Source organism: Falco biarmicus, chromosome 9 (assembly GCF_023638135.1).
Source record: "Falco biarmicus isolate bFalBia1 chromosome 9, bFalBia1.pri, whole genome shotgun sequence".
NCBI classification, from domain to species: domain Eukaryota; kingdom Metazoa; phylum Chordata; class Aves; order Falconiformes; family Falconidae; genus Falco; species Falco biarmicus.
In genome coordinates, this window is record NC_079296.1 from 5,860,341 (window position 1) to 5,882,430 (window position 22,090).

Consider the following 22,090-nt stretch of genomic DNA (forward strand, 5'->3'; position numbering starts at 1 on the left):
TGCAGCTGCCCCCCCTCCGCAGAGGGTCAGCTCCCCTGTTTGTTTAAACCCTGCGCTCGTCCCTTCCGCTCCACGTGATGCCTTGGGCCAAACATCGTCTGAATCGCCCCCGGGCCGGCGCTGAGGCCGTGGCGCTGGTCGCGGGTCCTCCAGCATGCTCGTCAGCTTGGTGATCTGGGCGCTCGTGATGCTCCCCTTGGGCTCCTGCTGGCCGTCGCCGTCCCGAGAGGTGAGTCTGACCTCTCGGAAATGCAGTTTCCAGGAAGGCTTGTTTTATTTCTAGGAAAAAAACCAGAAGAGACAACACAACGTGTTCTAAGCCCAAATCCAGCCAAACTCACTAATCAAGAAGATAAAGCTATTTCCTCCGGGTGCTGTTGTGCAGCCCGTGCTTAGCGCAGAACAAAGCCGTGAGAACTTGGCGCTGGTACTTGTTGAGTTGTTTGCTGGCGTTCCTTCCAGGTTAGGTTCAGTTAAGCGATAGTCTTGTATCCATTTGTTTTCCTTAAAAAAAAAAAAGTAAAGCTATTCTTCTTCTTGCAGAAATTTCTCAGCGCTTTGGATGCAGAAGATGTTTTCTCTTATTTTGGAACCAGCTCAGTGTCTGATGGTATGCAGAGCTCCTTCCTTCTTGATTTTAGAACACATCTGTCAGTTTATTTCTAATCCTGTACGTTTGATAACACTAAGAACACTTATTAACAAACCCTGATCTGACAAGCATTTAGCATTTCTGAGTCACGTTAGTGAGGCAATCCACGTTTCAGTGTGAAAGCTGTTGAAGAACTTGGTCAGTATTTAAAATCTGCTGGAGGAGATAGGGTAAATCTTTTCACACCTTTCTGTTGTGGTCCTTACTCCCTGTACTGGTATTTTTCTATGAGATTAACAGATCCAGGTCTTCTGAGTGGGAAGCTTAAACTAAAAATAGTTTTAAATGCACTTGTTAATTTTTTAAACATAAATACATGGAGACGCTAGTGTTCTGGGTCTGGATTGATGACAGTTTGAAATAAAGATGTGTTTTGAACTCTCAAATCCTTAAAGGAAGGGTATTGTCTGCTTGTGAGTTCACCTAGAGCTCATCCCAGTGTCTCTGTCTGGATTACGATAATTTGCACTTGGTAATACTTAGTATCTAAGGAAGTAAAATTGTTTCAGCCTTTGTTAAAATGAACTGTTCTTATCTGCAGCGAAAGCGCCGAAAAATCAGGAGCCAGTTTCAGAGCTGTTGTCTGTTCCCAATTAGGTTATCCTCAATTTGGGATATGTGAAAGCATAGTTGTTCTTTGTCTGTTGACACAATGACCCCAAAAGGCCACAGCTGTCATTTGGAGAGTATTTTTTCCTAGGAGGATAGATCATTCATTTTTTTTTCTGTGTATCAGTGTTTCTCAGAACTGTTTGCTTTGTTCTGGTCTTGTTTAATTTCTTTCAGTACCTGAGTTTGTCCTTGCTGAGCCAACTTGCCCTTGTAGAGAAGAACAGATTGGGCTGATGTCCTGCCGCATTCAGCATTGCTCTGTTGAGGCCTGGGGAGAGCTCTATGCCTTCGAATTTCTAGAGGATCATGCCCTCCTTTCCTCTTCCTTTGTGAGCAATCAAGTGGTGAACTCTTCCTTTAGCTTACTGAAGCGATTCTCAGGCAACTGCTTTGCAGGTGGAAATCCACTGCGGCCTCCTGGGGCTGTATGTAGAGTGACCTACTGTGAAGGGCAGCTGGTGAGTATGCACTGAACTTGTTCTTACAAGCTCTCACAGCCTTTGTAGCTTTGCAGCTTGATGCACCAAACGTGTGAACCATCCATTTAATAAATCTGAGCATCACAAAGGAGAAACAAGAAGGGTATGGCACACAGTTCTCCATTGGTAGCAAATGTCTTCGGAATAACTCAGAGGTGGAATTTCATCTCCTTTAGCAAGGAGTCGTCATTGCAGATGAGGAAAAGATTCATATCAGGCCTGTCAGAAGCAAAGATGTGGCTCTGCTGAAAGACCTCGGCTTTTCCAGACCTCACATTCTCTTCAGAAGTGCCACAAGAGAGGCAAATACAGCAAGAGGTAATGTATGTGGAGAGGAAGCCCTGTTGGTTCACCTGGGAAAAGCTATGGGGTTGCTTGCATGAGCTCAGAGGAAAAATTTGTGTCTTCAAATAATTGAGTATACTTGAATATGTTTCTTACCTCACTGAGGTGTAACTACTGTGTTTTCATTTAGGTATTTGTTATTTTGATAGCATGAGTGCATTATTAAGGATGCTGGCAGGTGACAGAAACCAGCAGAAGTGGGAAACCTGAGAAAGCAACTGGAGGAGGGGTCTTCCAGCTGGGTTATTCTAGTCTTTCAGGAAGAGGGAGTGGACCTGTAGGACCTTTTGTGTTGTCTGCCATTTTAAACTCGCTGTGTCCCTTTGTGCTGTTCAGCAGGGCGGTTTCCTTCTCGCCTGCAGAAGAGGGCTGAGGGAGCTGTCAAACATCTGGAGCTGATGGTCATAGCCGGTCCAGATGTTTACTTGTACCACAAAGAGGACACGGAGCGATATATTCTTGCCAACCTGAACATTGTGAGTAGCTGTTTGGATTGCTGTCCCAGTGTGAGAGCTCACAGTGTCACAGGCTGTGACACAGGCAGATGGACCTCTGAGTGCACTTCCAGAGGTGGTTGTGGTTACCTGTGCCTAGTAGAGAGCACCGCTTATGTGCCAGGTGTCCCTCTCTGCTTCCCTTGGCACTGCATGGCAAACTTTCCCTTCTACAAGGAGCTGCGTGAGTAAAAGTGGATGTCAGAAGCTTTGGGGCTGTAGCTTTAAAACCCACATAGAAAATGTAGCTTTTCATTTCATTACTAACGTTGTAAGTCAGGTACAGTAACAAGTATTTTATCACCAGAGCCTTGATCCAGTCCCTGCTGCTTTCAGTGAGATTGAACCACATCCACTGAATTAATCTTACATTTTGCATTTCAGCATTCTATTTCTATTATAGGATTTATCTAAATGCCTTCCTTTGCTATTATTAAGAATTTTTTAATGCGTTTTCTGTGTGTGCGCGTATTGCAAAGAAACCCTCTAGCATTTAGGGAGACCTTACAGCAACCTTTCAGTACTTAAAGGGGGCTTGTAAGAAAGATGGGGACAAACTTTTTAGTAGGGCTTGTAGTGAAAAGGACAAGGGATAGTGGTTTTAAAGTAAAAAAGGGTAGATTTAGATTAGATATTAGGAAGAAATTCTTCACTGTGGGGGTGGTGGGGCACTGGCACAGGCTGCCCAGAGCAGCTGGGGATGCCCCATCCCTGGAAGTGCTCCAGGCCAGGTTGGACGGGGCTTGGGGCAACCTGGGATAGTGGGAAAGGTGTCCATGCCCGTGGTAGGGGGATGGAACTGGGTGATCTTTAAGGACCCTTCTAACCCAAACTGTTTCATGATTCCATGATTCACTCTTCTGTCCTATGAAACTTGTTTTCCATGCAGATTATTCTCTCTGCTTCAGAGTATCTGACAAATCTAACCACAGTTCTCATCTGTTGACAGATTTATTTACATCTGTAATGCATACTTTAATTTTGTACTTCCCCGTGATTTTATGGTTACCCCTTATGGTTACCAGGTGTGTTACCTTTGTAGTGCATGCAGCCCTGTTACTGGGAACAGGTAGTGGGAGTCACCCAAGTGCCTTCTTTATTGAATCCTTTCATTCTCTTAACAGGGAGCAGAGCTGCTGAGAGATGCCTCGCTGGGTGCTCATTTCAGGGTTCATCTTATGCAAATGCTTGTTTTGAGAGAACCAGAGGTAAGCAAGGAGGACTATGTTCAAGTGCTGTCCAAGGGGTTGCTAAAAGGTGTGTGAAATGTGCGAACATGTGTCTTTACTCTAGGCTGAGGTGAACATCACAACCAATATCACCTCCTCGCTGATCAGCGTTTGTGAGTGGAGCAAGAAGGTCAACCCCCAGAATGACTCTGACCCCCAGCATGCTGACATTGTCCTCTACGTCACCAGGTACTACAGCTCCCCTGCCCTGGGAGAGGACTGGAAAAGACTGGTGTCCAGCTGTTACAGTGCTTTGTACTGGGTCTTCCAGCAGCTGGGCATCACAGAGTCTTTGGAAGTGGGCTTGTTCTCCTGGTCTTAGTGTCATGCACTTGGACAGAGGGGCTGTTGCTTCAGTTTCTGAAGGAACTGGAATATTCCCCAAGCACTGACCAGCCAGACTTGAGCCAGACATTATGTGCTTCCAGAGCAGCACAGCCAAACCCACTGCAGCTTTTTGTGGGCAGAGAAGTCAAACAGTAACTGGAAGTGAAAACCCACTGGTGCTTTCCATGGAAGATTTCTAATACTACTCTGACTCAGACATTTTGTGGGACTTTCAGGCTCCTTGTTGTAAATTGCCTTGGCTAAATTTGTCAAAGCCAAGCTTTTCTTTAGTGCAATGGCTTTGTTTCGGTGCTCTTTCCTCAAAGAGATTGTGATACTTCTCTGTCTTTTGCAGATAGGTTTAGGTCATTTTATTCGGTTCTGCTTACCTGGGGACATCAGGATTTTTTAATGTAGAGTCACCACAGATTTTGAGCAGTGGGCACTTGTGGGACCCTACTGCTACTGTCTTGCCCCCAGGGAGTTCCATGCATCAAAATAAATGTTAGGTGGCTGGCAAAGTTAGATCAGGAAAGTGCAAATAAATTCAGTTGAATGTCTAGACCTGTCTAGACCTGACTTTATTAACTGCAATGGTTCTTTGCTATTTCCTCTGTATCTGTCTCCTTTACTTTAGGTTTGACCTGGAGTTACCTGATGGGAACAAGGAGCTACGTGGAGTGACTCAATTAGGTGGAGTTTGCTCCTCCTTCTGGAGCTGTGTTATTACCCAGGACACTGGCTTTGACCTTGGAATCACCATAGCCCATGAGATTGGGCACAGGTCAGTAGGAAAGCCCCACAGTATCCCAACATGTTTTATTTGTATGTATGTGAAAACATTCCCCAGTTTTAAGGGATTTTGAAGAAGGAAAAGGATCTCTTGGTATAACAGGGGGTTTCCTATAGATTATTCAAAACTTTTGGAAAGAGTTCCTTGCATGTCTTGCATTCCTGCATGCTCTGTGACAATTATAAGCTGCAAAGAGGAGACGAGACCTTTTGTGACAACAGTAGAAGGAAAGGCTGCAGAGGGAGCTCAGCCCTTGCTTAGAGAAGAGAGGCTCTGAGGGAACTCAGCTGCTGGGTTTCTTCTCAGGCACTGCTGCTTCTGTTACAGTCTGGGGATCCCCCACGATGGTGAGGGGAATCAGTGCAGCAGCAGTGGTTACATCATGGGTTCAGCAGGAAACCACAACAGCATCGACCTCACCTGGTCGCAGTGCAGCCGAGAAGAGTTCCTGGCCTTTGTCAGGTAAGGGGATGGTTGAGTTCCATGTGCCCCCTGTGCTGGGAGCTTAGGAGAGAGCAGAAGAAGCCAAGGAACAAAATAAAATTCTCAGTAGGTAAGGAACTGAAAAGCTTAGGGGTTTGTTATTTCTTAGCACTTGTGTCTGTTGCTGAGCTTGAACCCGGTTTTTGCTTCAAGGGATTGGAAATTACTTTGGTTAGTGACTAATGCCTGGGCTGTGTTGGACTTCTCAGACACTAGCTCAGCCTGGAAATTTTAGTTAAAATGTCAGAGCATCTAGGTTTAAAGAAGCATTGTGGGCTGTGAGCTGGCTGAGGGAAGAACAGGAATGGGCTTCTGTTATAGCTTCAGCAGGAGGGAACTGTGAGCATCTCCAGGCAGCTGCTGCGACTAAATCCATCACAGCCCACAGTAAGCATGTGTTGTCTGGGAAAGCAGCAGCCAACTCCCAGAATGAAACTCCGTACAAGTTTGCAAACATGTCGTTGTCCTTACTGCCTGCAGCTGGGAAAGTGATATTTCTTATGTTTCTATCAGCACAGGCCAAACAAACTGCTTAAATGACCTGCCGGACATGGACGGCAGCATCCCTGGATGGAAGCCTGGCTTGTACTATGGAGCAGATGAGCAATGTAAAATAGCCTTTGGGAGCGTTGCCACAGCATGCACCTTTGCTGACAGCAATGTTGTAGGTAGAAAGTTTGTCTGTCTTACTAGGGGCAGCAGAGAAATGTTCAGGAAAAGGGAGCTGGGGACTTTTTTATTAGGAAGGGATGAAAGGTGCTTTCTTGCTACAGATTTCTTGGCAAAGAACAAACCTTCAAAGGCTTTTAAAATGCTTCCCTTCTCTCTGTCACCACATAAGGCTCCTTTAAGGTTTGCAGAGTACCCAGAGCCCTCTGTCCAAACAGGAGCGTGGTGGTGCTGGTGGCACTGATGGTGGGTACACTTACTCGGGGTCCCGGCTTAGGGAGCTCTTGTTCATTGGATTCCTTCAGCTCCCCCACGGTTGCTCAGTCCCCCTGTCTGAGAAATGCAGCATGGCTAATAGCTACCACCTGGACATGTTTTGTTAATGAGGAAGCACTAAGGTGGGTGAAACTTTAATTGCTTCAGTTAATCATCTTCATAGCATTACAGCTGGAAGTGATGGCCTTTTGACATGCCCACAGCTTTTGCCCCATAGCAGGAGCAATGAAGGCACTTGCTGGCGTTGTTGGGTAGCTGTGGGGAAACCAAAGGTCCATTTAAATGGAGCAGCTCTGGGGACTGCTGTGTTGATGAGCCTAAGTGATTCCCTGAACTCCCTGATTTTCTTGTCGCATCAGGACATCTGTGAAGTTCTCTCATGCCATGTACAACCAGCAGACAAATCCAGCTGTACTCGGCTTCTTGTTCCCCTCTTGGACGGCACTGAGTGTGGAATCAATAAGGTAAGGAGGCTGCTGACCCTGGTGTGGGTGCTATGGAACTCTTAGCAAGACATTGGTGGTGGCTGGAAGGTATGTGGCACTCACTGCCCCTCGGCCAGGGAGCTAACGCCAGACACTCCGGTCATAAACTGGTACCAGCTGCTCTTGGTGTTTCCACCTTGTCCTATCTCTGGAGTTGCTTTGCAGTTCTATAGGCTGGCATCTGACCTCTCTTCCAAGCTTTTGCTTTCTACTTGAAATGCTCTGTCAGCTCTTCGTTTTAACCCTGTCCTTGTGTTGGAGCACAATTAGGAATAGGACTCTTCTAGCCTCTTGTGGGAAGGTGTCTCATTCAGCTTGGGCTTCTCTCATAGTCTGGCCTGCCAAAAGGTGGGGTCTTGTGCTGTGCTTGTAGATCCCAGCCCTGCTGGGTTCACTGTGGTGCTGCTGCCCATTTTGTATATTCTTGGCCTTAGTGGTGCTCCAAGGGACAGTGCAGCTCTCTGGAAGAACTGAATCCCATGGCTGTAGTCCATGGGCAGTGGTCCGGCTGGAGCCCCTTCTCCCCCTGCTCCCGCAGCTGTGGAGGTGGGGTTGTGTTAAGGCAGCGGTTCTGCAACAACCCCAGGTAAGCGGTGGGGGGCTGGGGGTTTCGCAGTGCCCCTGGGCTCATTCAGGGCCATGGGCTCAGAGTCCTGCTCTTTGCCTGGGACAAACGTGTCCCTGTTGAGGAATTCTGTCATTTCCAGGCCTGCTTTTGGTGGGCAGGAGTGCCGTGGTGCCAGCGTTCAAGCAGAGATGTGCAATACTCAGGTAATGGAGCTCATCACATCTTCTGAGCTTTTTTCTTAATGCTGTTTAACCCTTTGAGACCTGTATGCTTTGGGACTGTACGTCTCACAGCTGACTGCTCTGGGAAGGAGGACTAAAGGTCTGGAATACAGCCTTCATCTGTCTCACAACAGGAGAGGTGTTTGTTCCACTGTGTCTGAAGACAGCAGTATTATTTAATAGCGCTGTTCACGTGTAATGAAGTATTTTCTTTATGCCCTCATAGCAGGGCAGATGCTGAGAAAACAGTGGCTCACTTAATGATAGTTTTCTTCAGAGGGACATTCTTATATTGTGCCTGTTTTCCTTATCCGTTTGTTTTGTATAAATAACAAAGATAATCAGCTTCCAAACGCAATTCTCTGCATGTCCCGCAGCCTCCCTTGAAAGTGGTTTTCTTTATTTGGAGTTGTTTTGGTGCTTCATTTCACAGCCGCTGCTTTCCGCCTGTAATTATCGGGTAAGATGCTTCCTGGGAGCCTGTGCTCAGTCCCTTCGTTACCCACACAGCTCTCTCTGGGTTGTAGGACTGTTTGATGACCCAGCAGGACTTTATGGCTGAACAATGTGCAGCAACAAATTTAAAGCCACTGTATCTCACTGTAGAAGCACCATCCTTTTATACCTGGACTTCTGCTGTTGGCTTTGCCAAAGGTAAGGAAAACCTGGGAAACCGTGGTTTCTTTGTGAAGGGGAGTGCTCCTGGATCTGTCTGTACTTTGAAGTCAAAAGGCCCTTTCACTGATTGTTTTGGCTTTCACATGAAACCTGGATACCCTCTCTGCCAGATCCTTTTGACTTCTTCCCGTTGCTTGATGGTCAGCCACGTGTTTTTCTGAAAGAGTAACTCCTTTCTTCTTCTGCCTGCCTCCTGCAGGGGACATGCTATGCAAGCATATGTGCAGGGCCATTGAAAACCAGTTCATGGTAAGCCGTGAAGACAGTTTCGTAGATGGAACCAGATGTGAGCAGGATGACTCGGAGCGCCATGGGGCTTTCAATCTGTGTGTAATGGGAAGCTGTAGAGTAAGTGCCTGGGGGATCCAGGTGAAATTCTGACACATAATCTGCACCAAAGGAGTTGTTTTAGTAGGATCAGGGGAAAAAAAAGGGTATCTTAAATGACAGAGCAAGCTCTTCTTAAAAGAGGGTTTTGTTCCTAGCTTCTTGGATGGAGTCCAACAAATCTACTGTTCTGTCTGTACATCTAGTGCCAATGCCCTCTAGATAAGATATTCAGTTAATTATGCCGTTAAGAATGTAAGGCTATTCATCCCTAATCCAAGAAGCAATTGGTTTATGTGTTGGTTGAACAGACATCGTTAGCTGTTCAGTTTGCATGGTATAAATAGCCCTACAAAATGCTGACTCTGTTGGAGAAAAGTTACATATTTTGAACATACCGAGTCTGTAGCAAAATCAAGAGTAAAACCTGGGAATCAGAGCTCAGCAAATTGATTGTCGCAGTATCACTTATCAAAACTGAAGTATAACTTTTGTTGTTGTTGTTCTGGATTGGATGTGAGAAAGGCATTTTTTCATGATGAACTTGAATATAACTCCCCCGCACTGTCTGCATTTCAGTAACTGCTCAGTGCTGACTGGGTTGTATGTTTTCTGTTGTTTCTTTACATTCCCAGAATACACTCTTAAAATTCTATGTTTTTCTCATTAGCCTTGTCTTCACCATGCTTTGTAATGCCTTTCCCCCTAATGAACAGCAGAGGGTGTAGACATAACTGCTCTGATTTCTGCTCTTCCATTGGCACTGATTACGTATCTTATGGCAGCATCCAAAGCCTGGGATCAGTGCCTCTAGCACAAATTCAGCAGTTGCACATGTTTTGCTGTTGAGCCTGCTGAGATCCTCCTGCACCTTTGTGTAAATTGGTCTCGTTTGTGGGAATGAGCATAGAATCTATTTTCTGAGCTCCATGGGATCGAAGGCCAGGCCGAAGGATGTGAGCTAGGTTTGAGTTTGGGGTTTGGGGACCTAAAGATTCCTTTAGAACGTGCCATTCGTGTTTACTGTTCTCCTGGGCTTTACCAGGTTGCGCCCCCCTGCTCCCCTGGAAGAATTCGTAGAAGAGAGGGAGTGCAGAGCCTTTGTTTTAGGAGAAACTTTTCTGGGCTGCTTCTTATGGGAAAGAAAATGTCCCACAATTAATGAAACTTGTGCTCTCAGCTAAGACTTTGCAACCCCTGGCATTGCATACTGCTGTACAGTGGTAGGTCTAGGTGCAAATGCATCTTTGTCTGTGTTGTCTTCTTAAATTCACATGACAAATGAAAAAGGCAGTTTCAGGGATTCAGGCAATGTCACTTTCATTCGCTTCTTTTATTCTCAGAATAGGCAAGTCTTGACAGACTCTCCCCTTTGCTCAGGCATTCGGGTGTGATGGCCAGATGCACTCCAAGAAGGTAATGGACTCTTGCAAGGTCTGTGGGGGCGATAATACCACTTGCACTGAAGTGAGTGGGTCTTACACCGAAGGAAAAGCTAAAGGTTTGTAGTCCCCGCACTCAGGCTCAGTGTTATGTTGCTGTATTTGCATGGTGCATATTGGTATGCATATTCAGTGCTCATAATATTCTGTATGTGGCTTCTTGTTTCTGCTTGATTTTATTTTATGGAGGATATGGCAACGGGGTTTGGGTAGTTAACAGAGAAGACAGCTAAGATGTGTAGCAGGGAGGTAGCTGTTGTGTAATCAGAGTGGTCATAGTTCTCTGGACATGGATCAGAAATGTAGCCATTTGGGAAGTCCAGTAAGTTACTGTCAGCTGGGGTCTATGTCAGATGCTTTCTGAGATGTTAAACATCCATTTGGGAACTGATCTGTCTCTTGCAGTATCACATACAGATATTAGCAGAGAACATAAAAAGAAGGAAAGAAAGATGAGAATGGGATGCAGAATTCAGTTTTGTTTGCTGTATTCACCATCACTATGTCCGAGCCAAGCTGACAACACTAAGGGCAGTGTGAATTTAGCCTGCTGGCCATCACTGTTGTAACCTGGTATTTTTTACCTTAGCTAGATAACCCTTGTCTACAATTAAGCTTTGTTGCTGCCTGTAAGGCTTATCCTCTAATGGATAGCGTGCTAGTAGGGTGAAGAGGGGTTGATTTGTAATCCCCAGCCTTTTTAACAGCAGTACAGTAGTGGAAGGTGACCATATCTTCTTTCCATCCTTCCAGAGTACGTCACATTTCTGTCCTTGCCTTATAACACCACCTTGGTCCGCATTACCAATCGGAGACCACTCTTCACACACTTGGGTGAGTTGAATGAAAAGGAGAGGAGGGACTACAGGCAGGGCTAAAACAAGGCTGTAAAACCAGGAAAATGGAATTTGGGAGGAAATTTCCTGATGATGCAATTTGTTTGTGGGATGCTCTTCAGTGGGAAGTGGTAGAAACCATGCTCTTTAGGATGGCCAACTTGGATCAAATTGGTTTCTAGCAAATGGGCAGTCTGTAGCTGCCAGCACCAGGTGGCCCTGGTGACCACATCATATCTCTTAACCTCACTTGCTACTTCTGCTGCTCTAGCTGTGAAGGTTAAAGGAGAGTATGTGGTTGCTGGAAAAGGGAAAATTTCACTGAACGTCACCTATCCATCGGTTCTGGAAGACAACCAGATCAAATACAAAGTGTTTCTCACCAAGGACAACCTGCCAAGCCTAGAGGAAGTCCATGTGGATGGACCAACACAAGAAGAAATTGAAATACAGGTGAAATAAAATAGCAGAGTTGGAAAGGAGCCAGTCAGAGCTGGCCACGCTGAGTTTGTGTGGCTCTGCTGCAGTGCAGAACCCAGGTGCAGTAGGCTTCGTGTCCAAGGCCAGTGGAGATGGTGTCCACTAAGAGTGGTGGTGTTGCTGTTTTTGGGAAAGGCTGAGGGCTGGCTGCCCGCAGGCTTTCTGCAGCTCTGGGGGATGGTTGTGTGGGGAAAAGCGTACTGCGTTAAACTTTTTGCTTGGCTTAATCTGTTTTCAGTGCCCTGTGCACAGAATTCCCAGGGTGAGTACTCTGACTGCATCTGGCAAGAATTGAGGGTCATGCCATCGAGGCTCAGGACTGGGTGGGAAGAAGGGAGACTAGCTTCTCTTATCTCTGTTCTAAGGAATGAGCCTGAGCTGATTTGTGCATTGACCACAACTTTTTCCTTCACCAGGTCTATCGAAGGTATGGAAAAGAATATGGCAACGTCACCAACCCAGACATCACCTTCAGCTACTTTGTCCCCAGAGAGAATCTGACGTACGTGTGGGTTCCTCAGCAGGGGCCGTGCTCAGTGACCTGTGGGGAAGGTGAGGCAGCCCTACTCAGTCTTTACTTCTTGCAGACATCTGGGCAGGCTTCTCATTTGTCAGGCTGGTAGTCACCCAGATCTTGACTCTGTGGGCTCTCCTGGGCTGACTGAAAGAAATAGGACATCAGCGATACTTGGTTAGAACTTACTAAACAACTGAACTGAGTTTAAAAGCAAATAGCTGAACGTGAGCTGCAGTTGCCAGTGTTAAACTGAATCAGAGTGGCACATCTTTTGAACTAAATTAGCAAATCAGCAAATGAACTGAATCATCACAATGACAGTGAAAACGTTCCATTGTGAAGAGGATCTTTAAAGAGGTTTTAACCAAACTTTTGGTTTTAAGACTAAATAATTTTCTCAGATTTTTCAAAGTTATTGAAGACTGTAATTTGAAGTTGGCTAAACATCAAAAGTCTGAGACCAAAGTGGTATCTAGTGTCTAACTAAAGCCTCAGAGCTAATCATGAAACTTCCTTCTTAGAATTCTATTCCTGTGCCATGGCTAATCCTTTCTGTCTCCCTGAAGAAATCATAATGCAGATTGTAACAGATCACTGTGGTAGACGGTCTGACATCTTGTTTACCAGGTAATACAGATGACACTGGCAAGCCTCTGAAGACTTTTATGACAAGGATTTAGAAAATTCATTCATGAATACTTATGGAAGTCTGGTTATGTCTGGAGAGCTTTTCTCCAGCACGTTCCCCAGGTGAACTGATGGCTGAAACCCTGAAGTAAAGAACTCAAAATGCTCTAGGGCCTCCCAGCTAATGCAGTTACAAACAAAAAAAATGAGAAAGCTGGGACTTAACTGAAAGTTGAGAATCCAAGCTGAAATTGCATCTTGAGAGCTGAAAGTGATGCTCAGGCCCTCCTTGCCAATAGACGTTATTTGAAAACAAAGAGGGTAGTGAAAAGCTAACGTTGCTGAGTGTTTCTTGACATTTGCTTCTCAGAATTGTGCTTTTTGAGGTTCAGGAATGCCTGTCACTGTGGGTAGCTCATTCATTGTGATGAAGGCTCTTTACAGCTTTGCTTGTAACTTTTTTGAGTTTGGAATTTCACCTGCTTTACCTGTTAGGTTCAATATTGTTAAAAATCTTCTTTACAGCTGTAGTTGATGAATATTTCATTTCTTGCATGCCACAGGCGCTGCAAGTCTGCAGTTCCTCTTCCAGTACCTCTAGTCTAGTTTTGGTTATTAATGATCACTCTGAGGACATTGGCACGGTGCTGTCGGGGTACACAGGCTGTGTGATGATGTTACGTGATTAGTTCTACAGTGTCATTTAAAAATGGCTGACTGCTAGAGCTTATTTTCAGCAACCTGTCCCTCATCAGTCAGGCACCAAGATCGTTAGGAGTAATTTGGACCAAATTATGATGGATAACCGTGTTCTTGCAAATGGCCAGTTTAGAGCAATCTTTCTATTTTGGCAGTGGTTTATCCATCAAACTTCTCATATTCTGGGGTGTTCATCTTGGAAAGTCACTTTAAAACCCTTGAGGAAAAGTTTTATGAGAAATAAGGGGTTTGTGTGTTTATAGAATGTCTGTATTCCCAAATTTGGTATTTTCTTACACCGATGATGTGAGTAAAGCAAAATTACTGCATCTTCCTAGCATGATAGAGGTGAACTGTTCACTTTGTTGATCACTTCCTTTCCTTTTCCTTTTGCATCCCAGGGACACAACCAGTGGATCACGTGTGCTTTGACCAGACAAAGAATGAAATAATAGAGGATCAGTGGTGTCTGGAGCACCCGCAGCCCCTTTCAGAGCAGAAGCCCTGTGCCATGGAGCCATGCCTGTACAGGTTGGTGTTTCTGGAAGCTCAGCTGAATTCTTGCTTTGCTTGCTTCTTTTCTGCCAGCTAATCCAGTCTCTGCAGCCTCATTTCCATTGTGCAAGGTGAAAAAAACACAAAACCGGGAGAGGTGTGAAGTAGTTTTTTCCTAATTATAACAGTGTAGCAGATCCCAAACCATGTTTCATTCTTGGTCCCATAAGGTAATTGAGATAATCATCTGAATGAATGGGAGACAGTCCTTACAGCAGCCTGCTAAATGAAAATAGTTTGGGGGCACGGCCAGAAGAAGATGTCTGCTTACATCCTTTCCAAGATTGTGCCAACAAAGATTTGATCTTACTCTAGAGAGAGCCTTGTGTTAATTAGACTAGAAAGCGGACCAAGAGCCAAGCCTGCCCAGACATAGGTCTTATAGACATTTTAGTGCTTAATAAAACTCTTTACACTGTGAACTATAGCTCTTTAGCTTAGGTGCTTTTAGTTCTAGAAAGCTGTCAGTGCAAGGACTTAAATTTCCAGCAGTTGTCCTCTCAATCACATCCAGACAAGGCTCTTGGAATAGCGAAGCTGAGTCCTCTGTATGACCTATTTCTGTAATCGGTGGTGTGACCATTCTGCAGATGAGAAATAGGGTGATACAATTACTTCCCATTTAGGTGGAAGATGTCTCAGATAGGCGAATGCTCTGCTCTCTGTGGAACTGGAGTTGCCCAGCAGAATCTGACCTGTGTTCAGTTTCGTGATGGATCGGAGTCTGTTGTGGATGACAGCTTGTGCCCAGCAGAAGAGAAACCCCTCTCCATTGTGCCCTGTGTGGTCAATGTCTGCCCTTTAGGCTGGGACACAGTGAGTTTACTGGCTTGGCTTATTTCAGGAGTCTCACTGGGAGCTTTGCACTTGTGGTCTGTGGGAGGCTGCCTGTTAAGGAGAACCACATTACTACTGGAGTCTGGGAGGGTGGTTGACACCAAGGATGCCTGCCCAGTTAAAGGTTCATCCTGTCACTTCAGACAGCCCTGTCCCTCTTAGTTTATGCTGCTGGATTCATCAGTTCATAGCGGTGGTTTGTTTAGGGCAGCTGTTGACTTGTGTTCTTTCTTCATTTCTCCTCACAGACTCCAAAAAAACCAGAAACAGAAATGACCCCTGGTCCACTAGGAAATACCTCACTGGCAAACAGAGAGGTTCTGACATGGTAGGGAGGATTGCTAGCAGGGAAGAGGGCTTCTCAGCACAGGATCACCAGTCCAAATCCATACTGGGGACCCACTGCCAGGTTTACATTTACAGATGGGGAAGATACTGTTTTAGGCATTTTTCAGTCTCGGGTATCTCTTTTCAGGTAATGTGAATTAGAATGGGTCTTGGCTGTTGGATTTCCTTAACTATTCCCGATACTTAAATGTTCTGCAAAAATGGAGAGAGTGCTTAAATGTACCTCCTTCTTCAGTGACAGCAAATATGTTGTAGGCTTGATCTGGAGGTATTCCCCAGCTTCCCTAGCTTGGGACTGGTGTGGAAAGCAGATGCCAGTGTCAGTCTGGGTCTTTTTGCTCTGTTCTGAGGAGGAAGATGCACAATTACTTCAGACTTCAGAGTCACTTGGGCATATCCAACTGGAAAATCGGACTGTGTATGTCTGGAGCCCTCTGGCTGGCGAGTGTTCCGTCTCCTGTGGTAGAGGTGAGATCTTTCAGTGCTGCAGGGAACTATTGGCTGTAGGTGTGAGCTCGGCGCCTAGGAACCTCAGGGACCTGGTCTTTTCCCCTCCACAGTTCTAAGTGCATGTGTAGCTCTGATCACAATTTTTTTGAGTCTGTCTGAGGTGGGGAATAGTTTAGAGGGTTGGCTGGCTGCTGCTGTGCTTCAGAGTTGGTGGGATGACTGCAATAAGTGTGCCTGGGGCTTGGTTTGTACACGCAGATGCGACTGACACTGCTTGGCTTATTTTCCACTCTTGCATGCATGCCATGCAGTAAGATCGCTTCCCTTTCTAGGTAAGACTCAGGTGCAGTATGTATGTGTGGCTTTTGACACCAAAGAGGAAACCCAAGAAGAAAACTGTCATCCAGTGCCAAAGCCAGAGAGCAGGACGGAAGTCTGCGACCTCCGTCCCTGCCCACCAAGGTAAAGCACTTACCAAGAGACATCAAGCCAGTGAAGGGTCTTTTCTTCCTCTCTCTAGTTCCAGGGACATGGCAAAGTAAGGGCCAGGCTACTCGGAGGATGTTATCTTCCTCTCCCCTGCTTTGAAGGCACAGCCAGCTGCAAAACCGGCAGCACTGACCCATACTCAGCAAACTGGGAGTCATTCCTGGGCTGGTATGTTCTCAGGCAGAACTAGGTGAAGTCTTTGGAGTTTGAGTCCAGGGGAAAACTGAAAACCTCTTGATCCCTTATTATGCTGGGGAAGTAGGAACAAATCCGTAATTGCAAAAGGTGGTGACATGTTTGCCAGCTGTACAGTTTCACATAGCATCAAGGAAAGTAGCTAGAATTGAATGCTCTAAGAATCTGGAATAGCTGCTCTGAGAACTGAAGGAAATTGGTTGCACCTTCCTTAGGATTTATAGTATTGCCGACTGCACGCGGTGGGGTGAGTGCTGATCCCTTCAAACATGAGCCAGTGTGTGTGTGCATTAACAGAATTCCAGTTGTACTTCCATAGACTGGTTGGATTTAAAATCCAGTGAAGAAGGGTGACAGATGGCTGCATTATTCCCAGGTGGCGTTACAATATGGGCTCATGCAGTGTAAGCTGTGGAGGAGAGGTGACGCACAAATTCCTCTGCTGTGCAAGGGAGGCTGGGGAGAAGGCAGAAGCGATTGTGGCAGTGTGATGGGTTGCCTCACCCAGAGGAGTGGGAGCCGTGTAATTTGGAGTTGTGCCCTCTGAGGTCAAGATAGGGGTATGGGTCACAAGAGCACGCACTGGGGAAGAGCAGTTGTTCATGAACATGTATGGTGTCGTCTAGGATATGGCTCAGGGTTGATAAATAGGGAAGAGCTTACCCTGCCCTATTTGCTGTGGGACTGGAAAGCCACCGGCATCTGAATCTTTTTTACGTTCTGCAGGATGCCACTCCCAGGATGAAATACGCTGGGTCTGTTTCTGATCTGACTGTTCAGAGTGATGTGTGTTTGGAGGCAGATAAAGATTGTTTTTGCAGTTAAGCCTGCGTATGTCACCCTGGGGAAGACTGTAATGGACACAGAGTAAGGCTCAACGCGTACTTCAGGCCTGTGGGCTTGCAAAATGTGGATGCCCTCTGCTTGGGTCCAGCTCCAAAGCTGTTCCAGGCTGCCCAGCCTTGTTTCAAAGGCTGCCTTCTTAGTGCCGTAGGCAGCAAAGCGTGCGAGGCAGAGGGGTGAAGAAAGCTGCTGGGAAGCAGAAGGGAAGGATGAGGGAGTCTCAGCGCATTTTCTACAGCGAGAGACAGAGGAGGGTGGGGATTCATTACTGACTTAATTTTTCTCCTCCACATCCTCTGTCAGATGGAAGGTAACCCCAGCAGGCCCCTGTTCCTCCAGCTGTGGGCCTGGCTTAGCTGTTCAGCTGGTCACCTGTGTGCAGATTCACCACGGCAAGGAGGTTTTGCTGGAGGAGCGTTTGTGTCCTGTGGCAGAGAAGCCCCTTACCCGTGTCCCCTGTGTCATCCGAATGTGCTCTTACGAATGGAGCTTCAGCGAGTGGTCAGAGGTATTTGCTTCTGTTCAGATGCAGCACTGGGTGTCCAGTGCAGTGCCATTTGCTTCCCTAAAACATATGGGGGAGAAATACTACTTCTGCCTTGTATATTTACTTTCCACAGCAATGCTAAACTATTTTGAGGGATGTTTTCCATCTTTTCCACTGCCCTGTGTTTAGCAGCTATAGGTCTGCTTCCCACCTTTCTCAGCTAAGGTTTTGCCAGCAGGTTAAAAATGGCCCTTGGCATGTTTTCTTCTGAAACGTGGGTCTTTTCAGATTTTTTAGGAAGTGGTTCTGCAATTCAAAGATATAGTTTGGAAAACCCACTTGGAGGTGGGCTGTCTTATAGCTGGTGGAACTAGAGCACTGAAAGGGCAAATGGTAGAACAGCATCAGTGAACAAAAGATTGTGTCTGAGCCAGTAAATATATTTATTTCTAAATACCGACTGAAACACACGTATAAAGGCTTGTGGGTTTCTTCCTCTGCAGTGTTCAACTTCGTGTGGGAATGGCATTCAGACACGGCAGGATTTCTGCCTCAACCCGCTAACCCGTAAGCAGGTGAACGCCATCTTCTGCAGGCACTTCCCCAAGGCCATTGTGGTACGTGGCTGCTCCGCGGGGCCCTGTCCTGAGCAGGTGGTGGGGACCGGGTCCCGTGGCGCAGAGCTGCAGGCAGGGACACCAGCCGTGCCTCCGATGACAGCTGCAGCCACCAAAGAGGCAATTTCCAAGGACTTGGATCTTCCTCCATCTGCTGCGCCAGCTGTGCCTCGGGAAGGGACAGAGACCAGTGGAGGTGAGGAGGACACTACCAAGAAGTAGAGAGAGGTGCTTGCTGCGTGCAGCTGGGTTGTGGTAACCCTACTGCCGTACAGGGACAGCAGCGTGAGGGAATATTTCTGATGAGGAGGGACAACGCGCTGTTCCTTCCAGCATGCCATGAGATGCCCGTATTGTCTGAGCTGGGAACAATAACTCCCTTCCCTGGGCTTCCCAAAGCTCTTCTGACTTGGCTCCTTGGAACAGCAGTGAGCTCCTATGCTTTACCCAGGAGGTGTGTGCTGTGTGTCCGTTGTGCCGCAAAGGGAACAGGGGCTGTCTTTCAGCAGCTGTCGTTCCTTCTGGATGCATTATCCACAGTGTTAGTGTGTTATCAGCCTTGTTCTCACATCAGAGCCAAAACACAGCACTGTGCTAACTACTAAGAAGAAAGTTAACTCCACCCTAGCTGAAACCAGGACACTATCTCATCTGTCTCTGCTGTACAGATGTCTGTGGAAAGCTCTTTCTTAACGCCACTGGGGTCATCAACATGATGGGTGTAGAGAGCAGCGACTGCACGGTGGCCATCGGACGTCCCCTCAGGGAGGAGGTGACAGTCAGCATCCTGGCGAGCTCCCTCAACTGCAGCGCAGGTACTGCCCGCGGTGTGTGGGGGGCTGGCCTGGCCCTGGGAGATCTGCTCCCCGGTGCCTTCGGTGCCCTGAAAGGTTCTTGCTGCCTTGGAGCCTGTGTAAAATCTGAAACCTTCTTACAAATTTTTCTGTCCCACCACGTTGTTGCTCGATGGGACTAAATGCACCTGATGCCTTTCCTCCCGCTACGTAATGGTTTCTTGCCTGTTTTGTTGATAGATACGAGGTGAAAGACCTCATGGGGTTAAAGAAGCTGCTTGTACAAACTCTCCCTGTAACATACCCTCTAGATGCTGGAATCAGTACAGTTAGATTAGTTAATTGGACTGTTTTCATGACAGATTTTGATAAGATAAGGACAAAATGCAGATATTACTTGATTCCAGACTCGTATAAGATAGGTTGCAGCCTTTTACTTAAAGTAAATGTGTTTCTAGTCCCTGTGCTTGTCCATTCCAGGTGAGGTAGTGCTGTTTTCTGGGCGAATGATGTGGCGGACAGGCTGCAGGAATCTCCCTTTGTCACTGATAAATTCCAGAACGAATACGCTGATTGTGAAACAGCGTGTTTTGCTGCCAGGAAACGGGGTCATCCTTCAGTACAACAGCAGAACTGCAACTAAAAAATATTACCAAGGTACCTTACTGACAGCTTTGCTGTTCCTTTAGATCGTCACCCATGACAAGGCCCACAGAGTTCCACGGATCATGGTTGCCTATGGAAATCTATGGAAGTCTTGCTTCGTTTTTAGCAGCTAGTAAGCCCCTTCTTGAGGAGTGTTGAAGTTGTTATTACTTCTGGACTACCCCTCCGTTTTAAAGGCAAGCCCCTGCAGGTGTTTGCGGATGCTTGGAGGTTCCCCAGATGAAAATCCTTAGAGAAACTTTTCTGCTTGTGTTTAATTTAACTTATTTCTTCTTGGAGATGCTGGACACTTCTCTAAATCATTTTCTTTCCTGCTCCCTTTCCCCGTCTCAGACTGTGACAAGCAGCTGTTTGGTCCCCAAGGTGAAATAGTGAATCCTGTGCAACTGCCTGGTGGAAGGCGAGCAGTAGTGTGTCGGACCTTCATCACTGTGGCTCCTCGGCATCGCATAGCTATCCGAGCCCTATACATTGACCTAGACAAAGAGAGCAACAAAACGCATTTTAATTACATCCTGGTGAGTCAGAAACCTAAAGGGGATGATTTGCATGTGAATGGACACATCTCCTCGTTAGAGATTTCCATCTAGATGCAAAGTTCAATCACAAATCCTAGAGTGTCAGGCTCTGATCTCTGTTAATGTAAATGTAGAGGGGAATGAGCACTGCTGCTGGCTGATATATTTCTTCTAACCTTTGTATAGGGCAGCTTTTCCCCCATAGGTGACCAAATCACAAGTCCCCAGTATTTTGTGGGTATTTCAGTTGTAGGTTGCTATGATGCAATGGTTTGCTCTTTCTTTATGCAGGTCCGTGATGTAAGCACCATGAAGACGATGGTGTTCCATGGGAAACATCAGTTCTTCTGGGAATCGACAGGAAGCCAAGCTGAAATTGAATTCCATGAAAATGTTAATGATCGCTGGACCAGTTTCTGGGCTGAATATCATGCTATCGAGCCTAAATAAAAGGGGCCAGGGCCACTGCACTGAGAAAGGCCAATTAGTCACTGCTGCCTGTTCACTGCTCGAGGCCACATGAGTCATTTAATCTTTTTGCAGCTGCTTCACCATCAGTGGAGTACGAACAATAATATCTACTCATTCCTTTGGGATCTCGGTTAACATTTATAAAGGTGATGCAAAAGACCTGTAACTACCAAATATTTAGCAAATAGTCCTCATACGGATTCTCTGTCTGTATTGATTGGTATTAATGCAGTTCACGTGTCTGCAGTTAGTGGCTTGGACACTGAAGACTCAGGGTCCTGCTTCTGTAATACATCGTGGCCTTTTAGGATAATCATTTAATTTCTCAGTGGCTCAGTGTCCCGGTACAAACCTCTGTATATCACAAGTAGCTACAATTATGGTTTAGCCATTAAGTTCACTATGTAAATGCCCCTTGAAGCTGAGGCCCCTTGAAATCCTGGAATGTTCTAAAGAAGGCAAAGATGTGTAGGGGGACAAACAGCTAGCGCAAGAAGACTAGAGATGTGTGAGGGCAAGAGTGTTTCTTTGCCCAGGAGGGTAGTGCAACACCAGGACAGGCCACTCTGAAAGCTTGAATGTTTTCAGGCATTGGCTAGACTGGGGCACTGCTGACCTGGTCAAGCCCTGGTGAACAGCTGGCTTTATCTGGGAGGACTAAAAAGCATCTGGAGGTCCCTCCCCAGCCACCCCTCCTGTGGTTCTACTATTATATATCTGACAGATACCAGTACTTCTTTTCTATGGGAAAATAAAAGAATTCTGTTTCTTAACAACGGATTTGGTGCCAAGACATATTTACTCAGATAAGAACGATAGCTGCGCTATTAATCTGCTTGTATCTTCTTCTCACAGGCACTGTGAAATGAGAGATTGAGGCTGCATGATATAAGTTGTAGCAGGAAGAGGTATTTTAAAACAGTGACAAATATTGACTCGTTTGATTTAAATACCTTTTTTTGGGGTTGTTTTTATTTACTATCTTGAACATTGGACCATGCTTTGGTCCAAATCTGTCATCTTCCTCAAAATCACAATATACCACTTAAGGGGTCTTTTCTGCACCTGGAGTCTGGCTGGACGCATCTGCCCTTGCTCTTTACGCTGGATGCAGTAAATGGTTCTGTCTGGGCAGTGTTAACCCTGCTTCTGCTTTCTTTCAGTCGAATTCTCTGGCATCTTCTTAGAACTGCAAAAATCCTGTTTTCTTCTGTCTTCCTAATAGTTGTTTTTTGCTGGTTAAACTTGGAGGTTTTTGCTTGCCAGCCTCCAGATTTACGTTCCATTCCTGGAAGAGCTAGAAAGTAGATTCTTGCAGCGAGATCCTTGAGGAGCTGGATATATCGGCTATCCCGCTGCAGTGCGTGGGTGATGCAGGCACTGGGCCTTCATTTCCTGTCTAACAGGAGATGTTAATGAAAAGACATCCTTTTCTTAATCCTTTCTTGTAACCTTTTAGCAGATGGGATCTGTCTTCCCACTCTGCTCTGGATCCCAAGTCTCACTGCTATTTGTTGTTCCAGATCAACTATGCAGAGTCCCTGGTCTGCAGAGATGTGCTGTGGTTACTGTGTGCTCCAC

General features: G+C 46.2%; 1 protein-coding gene across 6 annotated transcripts; it reads left to right on the plus strand.

Moving 5' to 3' along the window:
* The first annotated feature begins 25 nt into the window (after nt 1-25).
* ADAMTS13 (ADAM metallopeptidase with thrombospondin type 1 motif 13) lies at nt 26-21,289 on the plus strand. Of its 6 annotated transcripts, none has more exons than XM_056352216.1 (29): nt 26-229; nt 544-610; nt 1,439-1,722; nt 1,920-2,061; nt 2,425-2,564; nt 3,707-3,790; nt 3,876-4,000; nt 4,776-4,922; nt 5,259-5,393; nt 5,928-6,078; nt 6,719-6,823; nt 7,279-7,430; nt 7,552-7,615; nt 8,161-8,287; nt 8,511-8,659; nt 10,019-10,139; nt 10,834-10,914; nt 11,188-11,369; nt 11,813-11,948; nt 13,641-13,770; nt 14,421-14,610; nt 15,330-15,447; nt 15,762-15,891; nt 17,260-17,464; nt 17,947-18,256; nt 18,729-18,875; nt 19,335-19,511; nt 19,854-20,038; nt 20,330-21,289. In XM_056352216.1, the coding sequence occupies exons 1-29, from the start codon at nt 155-157 to the stop codon at nt 20,486-20,488; spliced, it is 4,218 nt and encodes a 1,405-aa protein (XP_056208191.1). In that variant the 5' UTR covers nt 26-154; the 3' UTR covers nt 20,489-21,289. The 6 variants fall into 6 exon arrangements, with proteins under 6 accessions (XP_056208191.1, XP_056208193.1, XP_056208192.1 ...); XM_056352218.1 differs by having other exon boundaries at nt 15,333-15,447; XM_056352217.1 differs by having other exon boundaries at nt 2,428-2,564.
* Nucleotides 21,290-22,090: the final 801 nt, after the last annotated feature.

Bases quoted from the DNA above. Each gene is read 5' to 3' on its own strand.
- ADAMTS13 (XM_056352216.1), top strand. From the start codon at position 155: ATGCTCGTCAGCTTGGTGATCTGGGCGCTCGTGATGCTCCCCTTGGGC. The intron at 10,915-11,187 runs GTGAGTTGAATG...CTGCTGCTCTAG, and splicing joins ACCACTCTTCACACACTTGG to CTGTGAAGGTTAAAGGAGAG. The intron at 15,892-17,259 runs GTAAAGCACTTA...ATCCTCTGTCAG, and splicing joins CTCCGTCCCTGCCCACCAAG to ATGGAAGGTAACCCCAGCAG.